We start from the raw sequence: 14,722 nt of genomic DNA, 5'->3' as shown, positions 1-14,722 counted from the left end.
CTTTCTAAATCTCCAAAAGTCTGGGCTGAGTGCTGAGATGAGGTATGCTGAGCTGCTTGGGCTGTGCTGCATTGAGCTCTCTCATTTAAGCATCCAGCTAATTAAACTAAACGTCAGTCATTGCAGGAGGCACTCTCCTTAGCCGACCGCAGATACAGTCAGTGATGGATGAGTTTCACATGCCAGTGGCTCATGTCCACAGCAACAAAACTAGCACCTTCACCTGGCCATGTTGACACCTGAACCTAACTACCACAATAATGTTTCAGTAATCATAGTCATTTTTGCTAATTCTTAATCTCAATTACATAAGTGGCCAAGCCCTTCCTGAGACCAGTCCGTCCCAGATGCCAACTGCTATACAGCCACTGAGTTTAGTTTGTTTTGTTTTTTGAATCTGCACAGACACTCAGTAAACTGATGACCATGTGTGTGCATCTTCCTCCATTCACTCAGCAGAGTCTTACTGCACGCACCCCATCCCTCCCCGAATGAGGAGCAAGGAATGAGGTGGTGGGGGTGCTCTGAACAGGTCATTCCAGGAGTACTGTCAGGGGTGCAGACATGGAACAGGCAACAGTGATGACAAGCACGAATGGGGAGTCCAGCGGGCTCCAGCAGCCCCTAGGAGGAGGTTGTCTGACTCTGTGGAGGTTTCCTAGGGGAAAGCCCATGTCCCTGGGCAGCCTTCTGTATTTATCCTGGACCCCTGCCAGCACTGTTGTAGTGAGTAGCAATGAATTCCTGTAGGCTAGAAAACACAGGTGGCCCCAAAGGAAATTGGGGAAGGGCAGTGTTGGTCAAAGCTGGAGGGATCTGGGGCCAGCCTTTCTTGAGTGTGAGGTTGCAGGTGAACCTCAAACCCTCCATATCTGATGCTCACTTTCCTGGGCAGGTCACCGACAGTTCCATTTCCTGTGTGGAGTGGGGTTGGGGCAGAGTCACTGCCCAGCCCAGGACAAAGTCTTGGGAGTCTTCGGAGTCTCATTCACGGTTCCTTTGTAATCATTGCCAGTTTGATCTGAGGGCCTATATAAAATGCTAGCCAATGATACTGGGGGTTGGGGGCTGTCCACTCTATCCTCTTTGGCCTCGCGGAGTGGTGTCTGGTGGGCAGGCTGGAGGCAGTGGAGGGCAGAGATGAGGGGCATGACCAGGGGGGCACAGCGCAGGCTTCTCTGGGCCAAGCCAGGTGGGCGGCCCAGCAGCCCAGTGCAGGGCTCAGTGCAGGACTTGGTTCGCGGCTGCAGCTACAGAGCGGGAGTGCGCTGTGACCCTAGAGGGCTGTCTCTGTTGCAGGTATGACGAGGAGCTGGCCCAGGGTGAAGGAGCTGACCGAGAGCTCAGAAGTCGTCCGGGGCAGTCACTGGGGCCCAAAGGCAGTCGGCTGAGAGACTCCGGGAGAACCGCCCTCACCACCTGGAAGTGACGCCCCGCCCCCTGTAGCCAGCAAGACGCAGACCGGGCCTTATCAGACCCTTCACCTCACCTGGGCCCTTTCTGAAGCCTGATTTTGCAAATTTCCTTTTTCTATGGCTTTTTTTCTCTTTCCTAAGCACTACAAATAAATAAAGACACTCCTCTGGAAGGTTAAGGAGCCTATTTCATTAGAGCTGAAAAGAACTAAAGCACGGATATGTATAAAATCAGCTCTTTCTGCAGAAACAGCTTTTGCATGTGATTTAGTTTATTATAAGATATTCACATTAAAAAATTTGTACTAAATTAGAAACATTAAAAACAAGATTGCGTAATAATCTTAAAGAATAATCCTATAAAAAGCAATGAATTTACTCTGACAGCTATTTTGGTTTCGTTCTTTTTTACTTAACTGATTTTGAAGAAACCAGGCAACTAGAAATATCCTGCAGTAATCCATCTTTGCAGAGACCTCTGTCGAAATGCCCTCAGCAGAGACCTCTTTCTGTCACTTCAGTTTTGGGTGTGAGTCTGTCATAAATGAGCACAGACAGTTTCTTCCACATGACTTAAGGTGGAGTCAGCTTCTGGGTTTGCTGCAAACTCAAGCAGGCACCCTCGGCAACCATCAGCAGTGAAGAGCTGTGCAACATACTGTGTTCATGTGACACATGAAATATGGGGAGGAAAGCTGTCGGCCAGTTGGAGTGATTGAAGCATGTGGACAAGTCCTGGGCTGGGGATGCCCCTTGTAGGAAGAGCCTGCTCCAGGGCCTTGATGTACCTGGGACATCTGTTTGCTGACTCTTCATCATTCACTCTTGAACTTATCCTTAAGACTCTCCTCTTCTTTTTTATTATAGTGCTGGTAATAAGTTTTGTTCTCACTGTATGTCACTGAGTACCTATGTCCAAAGAATCTCTGCTTAATCCTTAGGTGAAGCTGTCTTAGTTTCTGTACATAAACACATGTCCAGTTTACATGTTATAGAGTGTGCATGTGTGCATGCATGTGCACATATTTTTAATGATGTTTCACTGCTAGTTAAGGAAAAAGTCCTTTTAAATGGATATGGTACAATTTAAAGTGAGAGAAGCATAATACCAGTGGTATTTAGCTAGAATCCAAATAAACTGCAGTTACTGGGGATGTGCCCACTGTGTTCATTCTAAACCTGAAATTCTTCCAACTCAGTGTTCTGATTTGTATTGTACATTTTATGCATTCCTTGATGTTTGGGTTTAATTGAAAAAAAAAGCCCTTTATGTAGTTGTATAACAGTGGGTGTGGGTTTGCCTGTAAATCCTGACTGAACTGTTTATCACTTTGTGACCCCAGACTACCTGTGGCTTCTTTGGAACTTTGTTTCCTGCTGTGTAAAATGGGGATGAATTATAGTTGTCTCAAATATTACAAGTCCCTGCCCCCTACTTTTTTTTTTTGAGAAATAGGTTGTAATATTTTAATTACACTGCATTGCTTGAAAATACAGGGTAAGAGGCCAGAATCGAACTGGATGGTGGGAAATCATCTCAGAATACATGTGATAGACCATAGCATCAAGAGTTGGCTCACAGCACTTCCGGAGAAGATGGTGGCTTAGTAAGACGCGCGGGTCTTAGTTCCTCCTCCAGAAAAGCAACTAAAGAAACAGAAACAATACAAAACAGCTCCCGGAGTCATGACAGAGACCAAAAAGACAGTGTACCCCATTCTGGAACGGCTGAAAGGGCAGGGAGAATCCGCTGCGGTGAGATACCCGAGGGGCGCACGTTTTCCCGGCCGGGGCGGCTGGCGACTGGGGTCCCCTCCACGCACGTGGCTCCCCGGTCTGACTGGGAACGTTGGATAGCGGGGCCCTCCCGTCACGCTTGGCGTCTAAGGCCAGCTGGGCAATTTGGACTGGCACTCCCCCAAGCCGCGGCAGCCAGCGACCCCCACCTCCACGCGCGGTTTCCCGGGCCGACAGACGACTGCCACAAGCGCCACCTACTGGGCAGGAAAAGAAAAACAGAGCCCAGAGATTCGACAGAAAAACCTTTCAACCAGCTGGGTCCCACACCCAGGGAAATCTGATCAAATGCCCAGACACCAGCAGAAAATAATGGATGATGCTCGGAAAATTGGGGATGTGGCCCAGTCAAAGGAACAAACCAATGGTTCAGATGAGATACGGGAGCTGAGACAACTAATGCTGAATATACGAACAGAAATGGAAAAACTCTTCAAAAACCAAATCAATAAATTGAGGGAGGACATGAAGAAGACATGGGCTGAACAAAAAGAAGAAATAGAAAATCTGAAAAAACAAATCACAGAACTTATGGGAGTGAAGGACAAAGAAGAAAAAATGGAAAAAACAATGGATACCTACAATGGTAGATCTAAAGAGACAGAAGCTACAATTAGTGAACTGGAGGATGGAACATCTGAATTCCAAAAAGAAACAGAAACTATAGGGAAAAGAACGGAAAAACTTGAGCAGGGGATCAGGGAACTGAATGACAATATGAAGTGCACAAATATACGTGTTGTGGGTGTCCCAGAAGGAGAAGAGAAGGGAAAAGGAGGAGAAAAACTAATGGAAGAAATTATCGCTGAAAATTTCCCAACTCTTATGAAAGACCTAAATATACAGATCCAAGAAGTGCAGCGCACCCCATAGAGAATAGACCCAAATAGGCGTTCTCCAAGACATTTACTAGTTAGAATGTCAGAGGTCAAAGAGAAAGAGAGGATCTTGAAAGCAGCAAGAGAAAAACAATCTGTCACATACAAGGGAAACCCAATAAGACTATGTGTAGATTTCTCAGCAGAAACCATGGAAGCTAGAAGACAGTGGGATGATATATTTAAATTGCTAAAAGAGGGAAACTGCCAACCAAGACTCCTATATCCAGCAAAGTTGTCCTTCAAAAATGAAGGAGAAATTAAAACATTTATAGACAAAAAGTCACTGAGAGAGTTTGTGACCAAGAGACCAGCTCTGCAAGAAATACTAAAGGGAGCACTGGAGTCAGATGCGAGGGGACAGAAGAGAGAGGTATGGAGTAAAGTGTAGAAAGAAGGAAAATCAGATATGATATATATAATACAAAAGGCAAAATGGTAGAGGAAAATATTATCCAAACAGTAATAACACTAAAAGTTAATGGACTGAATTTCCCAATCAAAAGACATAGAATGGCAGAATGGATTATGACCCAGCAATACCACTGCTAGGTATCTACTCGAAGGACTTAAGGGCAAAGACACAGATGGACATTTGCACACCAGTATTTATAGCAGCATTATCTACAATTGCAAAGAGATGGAAACAGCCAAAATGTCCATCAACAGACGAGTGGCTAAACAAACTGTGGCGTATACCTACGATGGAATATTATGCAGCTTTAAGACAGACTAAACTTATGAAGCATGTAATAACATGGATGGACCTAGAGAACATTATGCTGAGTGAGTCTAGCCCGGAACTGAAGGACAAATACTGTATGGTCCCACTGATGTGAACCGACATTCGAAAAACAGCTTGGAATATATCATTGGTAACAGAGACCAGCAGGAGTTAGAAACAGGGTAAGATAATGGGTAATTGGAGCTGAAGGGATACAGACTGTGCAACAGGACTAGATACAAAACTCAAAAATGGACAGCACAATAATACCTAAGTGTAATGTAACTAGGTTGGAACACTGAATGAAGCTGCACCTTAAATATGGTTTTTTGTTTGTTTGTTTGTGTGTTTGTATCTTTTGTTTTTGTTTTTTTTCTTTTTCCTTTTTATATATATATTTTTATTAGTATTATTATTTTAATTCTCTTCTCTATATTAACATTCTATATCTTTTTCTGCTGTTTTGCTAGTTCTTTTCCTAAATCGATGCAAATGTACTAAGAAATGATGATCATACATCTGTGATGATACTAAGAATTACTGAGTGCATGTGTAGAATGGAATGATTTCTAAATGTTGTGTTAATTTCTTTTCTTTTTTTTGATTAATAAAAAAATTTAAAAAAAAGAGTTGGCTCAGAGGTCAGTCCTTTTCTTTCTTTCTTTTTTTTTTGTGTGTATGTGTAATAACCTCTTTTTAAGAGCAGTTGAATATTTACAGAACCATAACCCTGAAAGCACACTGTTCTGTATTACACACACACACAGCCTCACTCTTACTACATTTCTGACTGCATCTTCTCGCCCGAGGAGGTAGTGTCATCCACATGCTGGTGCTCCCCAGAGTTCTGAAAGAAGATTCCCATTAACCATTTCCACTTATCGGTTCTTACAACCTAGTTCTCTGTTATGTTGTTTTACTGTTTATTGCCTCTCAGTATATCCAGGAAAAGGGTGGAGTCCCTGGTGGAGGCCATCGACCTCTGCCTGAGGACAAAGGGAAAGTCTATCCCGTTGGAGGAGTCGAGCTGTTAGTTTTCGGATGACCCGGTTGCTAAGTGAGAGCAAGTCTCTGCTAAATAGACCTCGGTCAGACATTGACTTTTACGTTGGTGATGTCATGTTCTCAGGCAGATGTTTCCTCTCTGCAGTTCCAGAACACAGGTGGGGAGGAAGTATGCAGTGTCTGAGACTGGCTGGGAAAGTCCTTGGGTTATAAACACTACCGATCCTAAATGGCCAAGGGTGTCCCCCTCTTTACCGGGCATGGGCCTGCATGACAAAATTGGGTTCTCCCACCAGGTCATCGTTCACTTCCTCTTGTGGGGGTGGATTCCAAGGTCTGAGGCTTCCACCATTTGTAATTCTCACCATAGTTTTGATTTGGTCACCTTTGCTGGTGTAAGCTCTTCACCTGCCTGCCCCTTTAATGATTCACATGGAGAATTTCACCAGTTTTGGCATGGTTGTGTTTTTAAGAAAGATTGAATTCTTCCTTGAGGTCAGCAGAAGCCTCATTTAAACTTGGATGGCACCTTGTTATGTATTGAATTGTGTCCCCTCCAAAAAGACCTTTTGAAGTCCTAATACTCAGTTTTGTAAACGTGAACTTATTTGTAAATAGGGTCTTTGACTACATGATTTGTCAAGATGAGGCCAAACTGAATTGGGAGGGACCCCAACCCGAAATGACTGTTGTCCTTAGACACAGAGGAAATTTGGACACAGAGTGAGACAGAGACAGAGAGTTGGCATGTGATAGGGGCAGAGATTGAGGCCAGCAGCTGAGGAGGATCATGAGTGGCTGGCCCCCCTGGAAACCAGTGGGTCAGGCAGGAACAGACTCTCCCCTTGAAAAGGGAGCACGGCCCTTGATTTCGAACTTCTAGCCTCCAGAACCATGAGACAATAAATTCCTGCTGTATAAGCCAACTGGTCTGTGGTACTTTGTTTTAGCAACCCTGGCAAAGCAAGATATATGTAAACATTGTTTTCAGCCAGATGTGGCAGGCACTCGGAGGGGCAAGTGAAGAACTGATGCTGAAATCTTAGAAGCAGCAAGAACAACGCCAACCAGCCCCTGGCAACACAAGCAGGAGCAGGGCGAAGGCTGCCCCCTCGTTGCGAGGTGGGGGAGAGAACCGGGCAGGTCCGGGCACTGCTGGAGGGGGGCAGTGGTGTAGCTTTCTAACTTTTACAAGTTATATCACCCAAAAAGTCTTTAGGAGCCACTAAATTAAAACAAAACTGCACCACCACTTAAGTTGAGAACCTAGGGAAGAAATGGGGAGAAATCCTAGCATTCTCGGGCCCAGGCCTTCTTTCAGCCAAAGGGGAGCAAAGGCTGAACTGGATCCTGGTGCCTGTGGCTTTCCCTGCATGTAGTGCTGCATCCTCGTTGGCGAGGCAGAGATGTAGCCAGAGCTGTATTAACGGGGAAACACTAGGTCACCAGATCACTACAGCAGCTGAACGGGATCCAGAGGGTAAAATCTGAGATCATAGACTTGACAAAAATACTGGTTGTCACTCACTATATAAAAGGTCTGGGAAATTGGGAGATGTTGAAGGGAGAGTGCGAGTGCAGGATGTGATGAAACAAAGGATCAGGTGTCAGGGGCCTGGGTCCTATCCAGATCTGCTACTTGCTGTGTGACCCTGAACCAGTTACCTGGCTTCTCTGAGCTTTGGCATCCTCATCTGTCTTGTGGAGATTATATCCCTATTTCACCCAAGAAGAGAATATAATGGTTGTAAAAGTGCCAAACCAGTATTAGTGAATATTATTGCTCTAACTTTTGTTTTGAGATCTTGTCCCTGCCCTCAAGGAATTTGTGGGCTGTTTCTTTGGACATGCATGTGTAGCAGTGAAAAAGCCAGTTCAGGCTCAGTGCCAGATAAGTGGTGTGGGCAACACATAAACAATCAGGTTTGATATGGGCCAGCTGGGTGATCTGGGATGGCTTCCTGGAGGAGAAGGAACTTAAACCGGATCTTAAAGAATGAATGGAAACTACATTGAAGAAGGGGGAGTAGCAGTGAATAATTTTAGAAAGGTGGTTTAGGGCCAGATTATGAAAGCTCTTGGAGGCCAAGCTAAGGGCTTTGAACCAATTCCATAGGCAGTAGGGAGCCATTGAAAGTTTTTGAGGAGTGGAGTAATAGGATCGTTGTTCTTAGAGATGTGACTCTGAGACAGTCCTGAGGATGACTGAGATAGGGAGAGGCTGGAGGGAAGCAGAGAAATAGAGAGGGCTGAGAGCTGAGGATGTGAACTAAGCTCACTGAGGATATGCATAGCGGGAGGCAGGGCTCGCCCATGCCCAGGGGCACTCTTCAGAGCCAGCAGCAATTCTCAGTTGCCCAGCTGGGTGTGTATGCGTAAAAGGGGTCTGAAACTCAAAAGTAGAACTATGTAAATTTGCAAAGGTGCATTAACTAAAGTACTTTCCAGGAACTATTCAGAGAGCTCATATTTCTCATGTTTAAGAAGTAACATTGCTTTGAGGTAATGGTCAAATAGCAAGAAAGTCACTGGTTAGCTTCAGTTCCTGCACCTTGTCCTGGCTAACATGTAGTCAGAACCTTCAGAATAAGACTTAAAATAAGGCCTTTAGGAAAACTAGATCTTATAGGCAAACTCTATTCATATGCAGTTGTCCCAGGCAGAAAACCCTTTACAGCAAACAAGATTCTTTACCATTTCATTAAGTCAACAAGGACTGAAAGAGCATCATGCCAGGGACACAGCAGTGAACAGGACAGCCGGGTCCCCACCCTGTGGTGTCCAGTCCAATGGGGAGAGAGATGAGCAAAAGGACAATCCCAGTGGCAGGTAGAAAGGCTGTGATTAGGAGGACAAACTGCTGACTGGGGTGGTGGAGGCCAGGGAAGACTTATTGGAGGAGGTGGCAAGTAAATGGAGACGCAGGGCATCAGCCATTGCAGGTGCAGAATAATGTCCAGATGCAAAGAAGTGTCGTGGTTATAAGAGAGTTCTGGCCATAGGAATGGGTATAAAGACCTGAGGCAGGAGGGACCCAGCAGAGGGGCTGTGAGACCAGGTGAGCCAGGCAGTCCATCACTTCTTATTCTACTCCCAGCCCCTGGTAATCACTAGTCTGCTGTCTTTATAGATTTGGCTGCTCTGGACATTTCATACAAATGGCTTCAGATGATACATGGTCTTTTGCCTCTGGCTTCTTTGACTTAGCTAATGTTTTTGTGGTTCATCCACATTGGAGCATGTATCAGCCTTTTGTTCCTTTTTATTACCAAATAGTATTCCATCATGTGGATGGATAGACCACATTTTTTATTTTTATTTTTTATTAATTTTTAAATTAATAAAATTTAGTAAGAAAGGTATAGCTGGCAATGAAGAGGCCAATACAACAAACACATTCTTAACATATGATCATCCCGTTCTACATATATAATCATTAATTCACAACATCATCACGTAGTTGCATATTCATCAACATGATTATTTCCCAGAACATTTGCATCAATTCAGAAAAAGAAAGAAAAAGACAACAGAAAAAATTCATACATACCATACCCCACCCCACCCCCCCACCGACCACCAGTATTTCAATCTACTAAATCCACTTCAACATTTGTTCCCCTTATTTATTTTTATGCCGTATGTTTTACTCGGATAGACGACATTTCGTTTATCCATTCATCAGTCAATGGACATTTGGGTTGTTTCTACTTTTTGGCTGATGTGAATAATGCTATGATGGGCATTTGTGTACAAATCTGTGTGTGAACATGCATTTTCATTTGTCTTGGACGAGTATATCAGAGTGGATGATATATTTATGTTTAACTTTTAAAGAAACTGGCAAAGCAATTTCCAAAGCAGCTGTACCATTTACATCCCCACCAGCAATGTACGAAGATTTCTCCACGTCTTCACCAACCCTTGTAGCTGTCTCTTTTATTCTCGCCATCCTTGTGGGTGTGAAGTGTGATCTTGTTGTGGTTTTGATTTCTGGTTCCCTAATGACTAATGCTGTTGAGCATCTTTTCATGTGATTTTTGGCCCTTTGTATATGTTCTTGGGAGGCACCATTTTTCTTTCCTTTTAAAATTTAATTTGTCATATATAAGGTTTTTATATGGAATTGGTATGCATTGTAACCATTTATATTAAAAGTCAACCAAGTTTTGTGTCTGATGCTCCTTTTATCTATGGTATGGTCAGATGAGTAAAACACATGGATTAAAAATAAATAATGGGGGAACAAATATTAAAATAAATTTAGTAGATTGAAATGCTAGTGATCAATGAAATGGAGTGGTAAGAGATATAAAAAAAATAGGGAAAATAAAGGCTAAAATATATTGGGTAGATGGAAATATTAGCAGTCAATGAGAGGGAGGAGGAAATACTTCCTGGAAGATGGCGGCTTAGTAAGACGCGCGGATCTTAGTTTCTTCTCCAGGACACCTACTAGGGGAGTAGAAACGATACAGAAAGCGCCCAAAGCCACAACAGAGATAAAAAAGACAGCGTACCCCATCCTGGAACGGCTGGCTGGCTGAGAGAAGCAGCTCGGGTGAGATCGCCGAGGCGCGCGGGCCTTACCGGGCGGGGTGGCAAGCGGCCGGAGTTACTCCCTTCCCCCTTCCCGGGCCGGCTGGGAGAATTGGAGAGGCGGTCCCCTGAAACAAAGACGGCTGGCGCCCACACCACGCGCAGCCCCCAGACCAACTGAGAGAGTTGGATCGGAAACCCCCAGGCCGCGGAGAACGGTGACGGGTGGGGGAGGCCCCTTCCAAACCCGTGACTCCCGGGGAACGTGCACTCTCTCGGGCGGGCCGCTGCCGCTGGCGCCCTCCCGCCACGCTTGTTGCCCAGGGCCGACTAGGAAATTCGGACGGGCTCTTTCCCTGGCTGCGGCGACCAGCAACCCTCCCTGCGTTCGGACCCCGGGCCGGCTCAAGCCGTTTCGGCTAGCGAACCCCCCGGACGGCAAGAGTTTTCCAAAGTTTAAGGTCCCACAGCACCTTTTACTGGTGGGACCCGCAGACAAACGTGTGCCACGAGCGCCACCTACTGGGCAGGATAAGAAAAACAGAACCCAGAGATTTCACAGAAAAATATTACAACCTTGCTGGGTCCAACACCAAGAGAAATCTGAATAAATGCCCAGACGCCAGCAGCAGAAGATAACTGTCCACGCTCAAAAGATTGAGAATATGGCCCAGTCAAAGGAACAAACCAATAGCTCAAATGAGACACAAGAGCTGAGACAACTAATCCTGAATATACGAACAGAAATGGAAAACCTCTTCAAAAATGAAATCGATAAATTGAGGGAGGACATGAAGAGGACATGGGCTGAACATAAAGAAGAAATAGAAAAACTGAAAAAACAAATCGCAGAACTTATGGAAGTGAAGGATAAAGTAGCAAACATAGAAAAAATAATGGATAGCTACAATGATAGATTTAAAGAGACAGAAGATAGAATTAGTGATTTGGAGGATGGAACATCTGAATCCCAAAAAGAAACAGAAACTATCGGGAAAAGAATGGAAAAATTTGAACAGGGTATCAGGGAACTCAAGGACAATATGAACCGCACAAATATACGTGTTGTGGGTGTCCCAGAAGGAGAAGAGAAGGGAAAAGGAGGAGAAAAACTAATGGAAGAAATTTTCACTGAAAATTTCCCAACTCTTATGAAAGACCTAAAATTACAGATCCAAGAAGTGCAGCGCACCCCAAAGAGATTAGACCCAAATAGGCGTTCTCCAAGACACTTACTAGTTAGAATGTCAGAGGTCAAAGAGAAAGAGAAGATCTTGAAAGCAGCAAGAGAAAAACAATCCATTACATACAAGGGAAACCCAATAAGACTTTGTGTAGATTTCTCAGCAGAAACCGTGGAAGCTAGAAGACAGTGGGATGATATATTTAAAATACTAAAAGAGAAAAACTGCCAACCAAGACTCCTATATCCAGCAAAATTATCCTTCAAAAATGAGGGAGAAATTAAAACATTCTCAGACAAAAAGTCACTGAAAGAATTTGTGACCAAGAGACCAGCTCTGCAAGAAATACTAAAGGGAGCACTAGAGTCAGATACAAAAAGACAGAAGAGAGAGATATGGAAAAGAGTGTAGAAAGAAGGAAAATCAGATATGATATATATAATACAAAAGGCAAAATGTTAGAGGAAAATATTATCCAAACAGTAATAACACTAAATGTCAATGGACTGAATTCCCCAATCAAAAGACATAGATTGGCAGAATGGATTAAAAAACAGGATCCTTCTATATGCTGTCTACAGGAAACACATCTTAGACCCAAAGATAAACATAGGTTGAAAGTGAAAGGTTGGGAAAAGATATTTCATGCAAATAACAACCAGAAAAGAGCAGGAGTGGCTATACTAATATCCAACAAATTAGACTTCAAATGTAAAACAGTTAAAAGAGACAAAGAAGGACACTATATACTAATAAAAGGAACAATTAAACAAGAAGACATAACAATCATAAATATTTACGCACCGAATCAGAATGCCCCAAAATACGTGAGGAATATACTGCAAACACTGAAAAGGGAAATAGACTCATATACCATAATAGTTGGAGACTTCAACTCACCACTCTCATCAAGGGACAGAACATCTAGACAGAGGATCAACAAAGAAATAGAGAATCTGAATATTACTATAAATGAACTAGACTTAATAGACATTTATAGGACATTACATCCCACAACAGCAGGATACACCTTTTTCTCAAGTGCTCATGGATCATTCTCAAAGATAGACCATATGCTGGGTCACAAAGCAAGTCTTAACAAATTTAAAAAGATTGAAATCTTACACAACACTTTCTCGGACCATAAAGGAATGATGTTGGAAATCAATAATAGGCAGAGTGCCAGAAAATTCACAAATACGTGGAGGCTCAACAACACACTCCTAAACAACGACTGGGTCAAAGAAGAAATTGCAAGAGAAATTAGCAAATACCTCGAGGCGAATGAAAATGAAAACACAACATATCAAAACTTATGGGACGCAGCAAAGGCAGTGCTAAGAGGGAAATTTATTGCTCTAAATGCTTATATCAGAAAAGAAGAAAAGGCAAAAATTCAGGAATTAACTATCCATTTGGAAGAACTGGAGAAAGAACAGCAAACTAACCCCAAAGCAAGCAAAAGGAAAGAAATAACAAAGATTAGAGCACAAATAAATGAAATTGAAAACATGAAAACAATAGAGAAAATCAATAAGGCCAGAAGTTGGTTCTATGAGAAAATCAATAAGATTGATGGGCCCTTAGCAAGATTGACAAAAAGAAGAAGAGAGAGGATGCAAATAAATAAGATCAGAAATGGAAGAGGAGACATAACTACTGACCTCACAGAAATAAAGGAGGTAATAACAGGATACTATGAACAACTTTACGCTAATAAATACAACAATTTAGAGGAAATGGACGGGTTCCTGGAAAGACATGAACAACCAACTTTGACTCAAGAAGACATAGATGACCTCAACAAACCAATCACAAGTAAAGAAATTGAATTAGTCATTCAAAAGCTTCCTAAAAAGAAAAGTCCAGGACCAGATGGCTTCACATGTGAATTCTACCAAACGTTCCAGAAAGAATTAGTACCAATTCTCTTCAAACTCTTCCAAAAAATCGACGTGGAGGGAAAACTACCTAATTCATTCTATGAAGCCAACATCACCCTCATACCAAAACCAGGCAAAGATATTACAAAAAAAGAAAACTACAGACCAATCTCTCTAATGAATACAGATGCAAAAATCCTCAATAAAATTCTAGCAAATCGTATCCAACAACACATTAAAAGAATTATACATCATGACCAAGTAGGATTCATCCCAGGTATGCAAGGATGGTTCAACATAAGAAAATCAATTAATGTAATACACCATATCAACAAATCAAAGCAGAAAAATCACATGATCATCTCAATTGATGCAGAGAAGGCATTCGACAAGATTCAACATCCTTTCCTGTTGAAAACACTTCAAAAGATAGGAATACAAGGGAACTTCCTTAAAATGATAGAGGGAATATATGAAAAACCCACAGCTAATATCATCCTCAATGGGGAAAAATTGAAAACTTTCCCCCTAAGATCAGGAACAAGACAAGGATGTCCACTATCACCACTATTATTCAACATTGTGTTGGAGGTTCTAGCCAGAGCAATTAGACAAGAAAAAGAAATACAAGGCATCAAAATTGGAAAGGAAGAAGTAAAACTATCACTGTTTGCAGACGATATGATACTATACGTCGAAAACCCGGAAAAATCCACAACAAAACTACTAGAGCTAATAAATGAGTACAGCAAAGTAGCAGGTTACAAGATCAACATTCAAAAATCTGTAGCATTTCTATACACTAGTAAGGAACAAGCTGAGGGGGAAATCAAGAAACGAATCCCATTCACAATTGCAACTAAAAGAATAAAATACCTAGGAATAAATTTAACTAAAGAAACAAAAAACCTATATAAAGAAAACTACAAAAAACTGCTAAAAGAAATCACAGAAGACCTAAATAGATGGAAGGGCATACCGTGTTCATGGATTGGAAGACTAAATATAGTTAAGATGTCAATCCTACCTAAATTGATTTACAGATTCAATGCAATACCAATCAAAATCCCAACAACTTATTTTTCAGAAATAGAAAAACCAATAAGCAAATTTATCCGGAAGGGCAGGGTGCCCCGAATTGCTAAAAACATCTTGAGGAAAAAAAACGAAGCTGGAGGTCTCGCGCTGCCTGACTTTAAGGCATATTATGAAGCCACAGTGGTCAAAACAGCATGGTATTGGCATAAAGATAGATATATCGACCAATGGAATCGAATAGAGTGCTCAGATATAGACC

The 14,722-nt window shown here is 42.6% G+C and overlaps 1 protein-coding gene across 5 annotated transcripts in view; it reads left to right on the top strand.

Moving 5' to 3' along the window:
• Positions 1–2,665, top strand: part of TTLL1 (TTL family tubulin polyglutamylase complex subunit L1) — a 64,560-nt gene extending 61,895 nt beyond the window's left edge. For all 5 annotated transcript variants that reach the window (XM_077169094.1, XM_077169091.1, XM_077169093.1 and 2 more), the window contains one exon: positions 1,300–2,665. In XM_077169094.1, coding sequence (XP_077025209.1) covers positions 1,300–1,429 — 130 coding nt within the window. In that variant the 3' untranslated portion in view covers positions 1,430–2,665. The remainder of the gene's footprint in view (positions 1–1,299) is intronic.
• The last annotated feature ends 12,057 nt before the right edge of the window (positions 2,666–14,722 follow it).

The sequence above is a fragment of the Tamandua tetradactyla genome, chromosome 7, assembly GCF_023851605.1.
Source record: "Tamandua tetradactyla isolate mTamTet1 chromosome 7, mTamTet1.pri, whole genome shotgun sequence".
Lineage (NCBI taxonomy): Eukaryota > Metazoa > Chordata > Mammalia > Pilosa > Myrmecophagidae > Tamandua > Tamandua tetradactyla.
The sequence above is the reverse complement of the archived record's forward strand: the minus strand, read 5'-3'. Positions and strand labels throughout refer to the sequence as shown.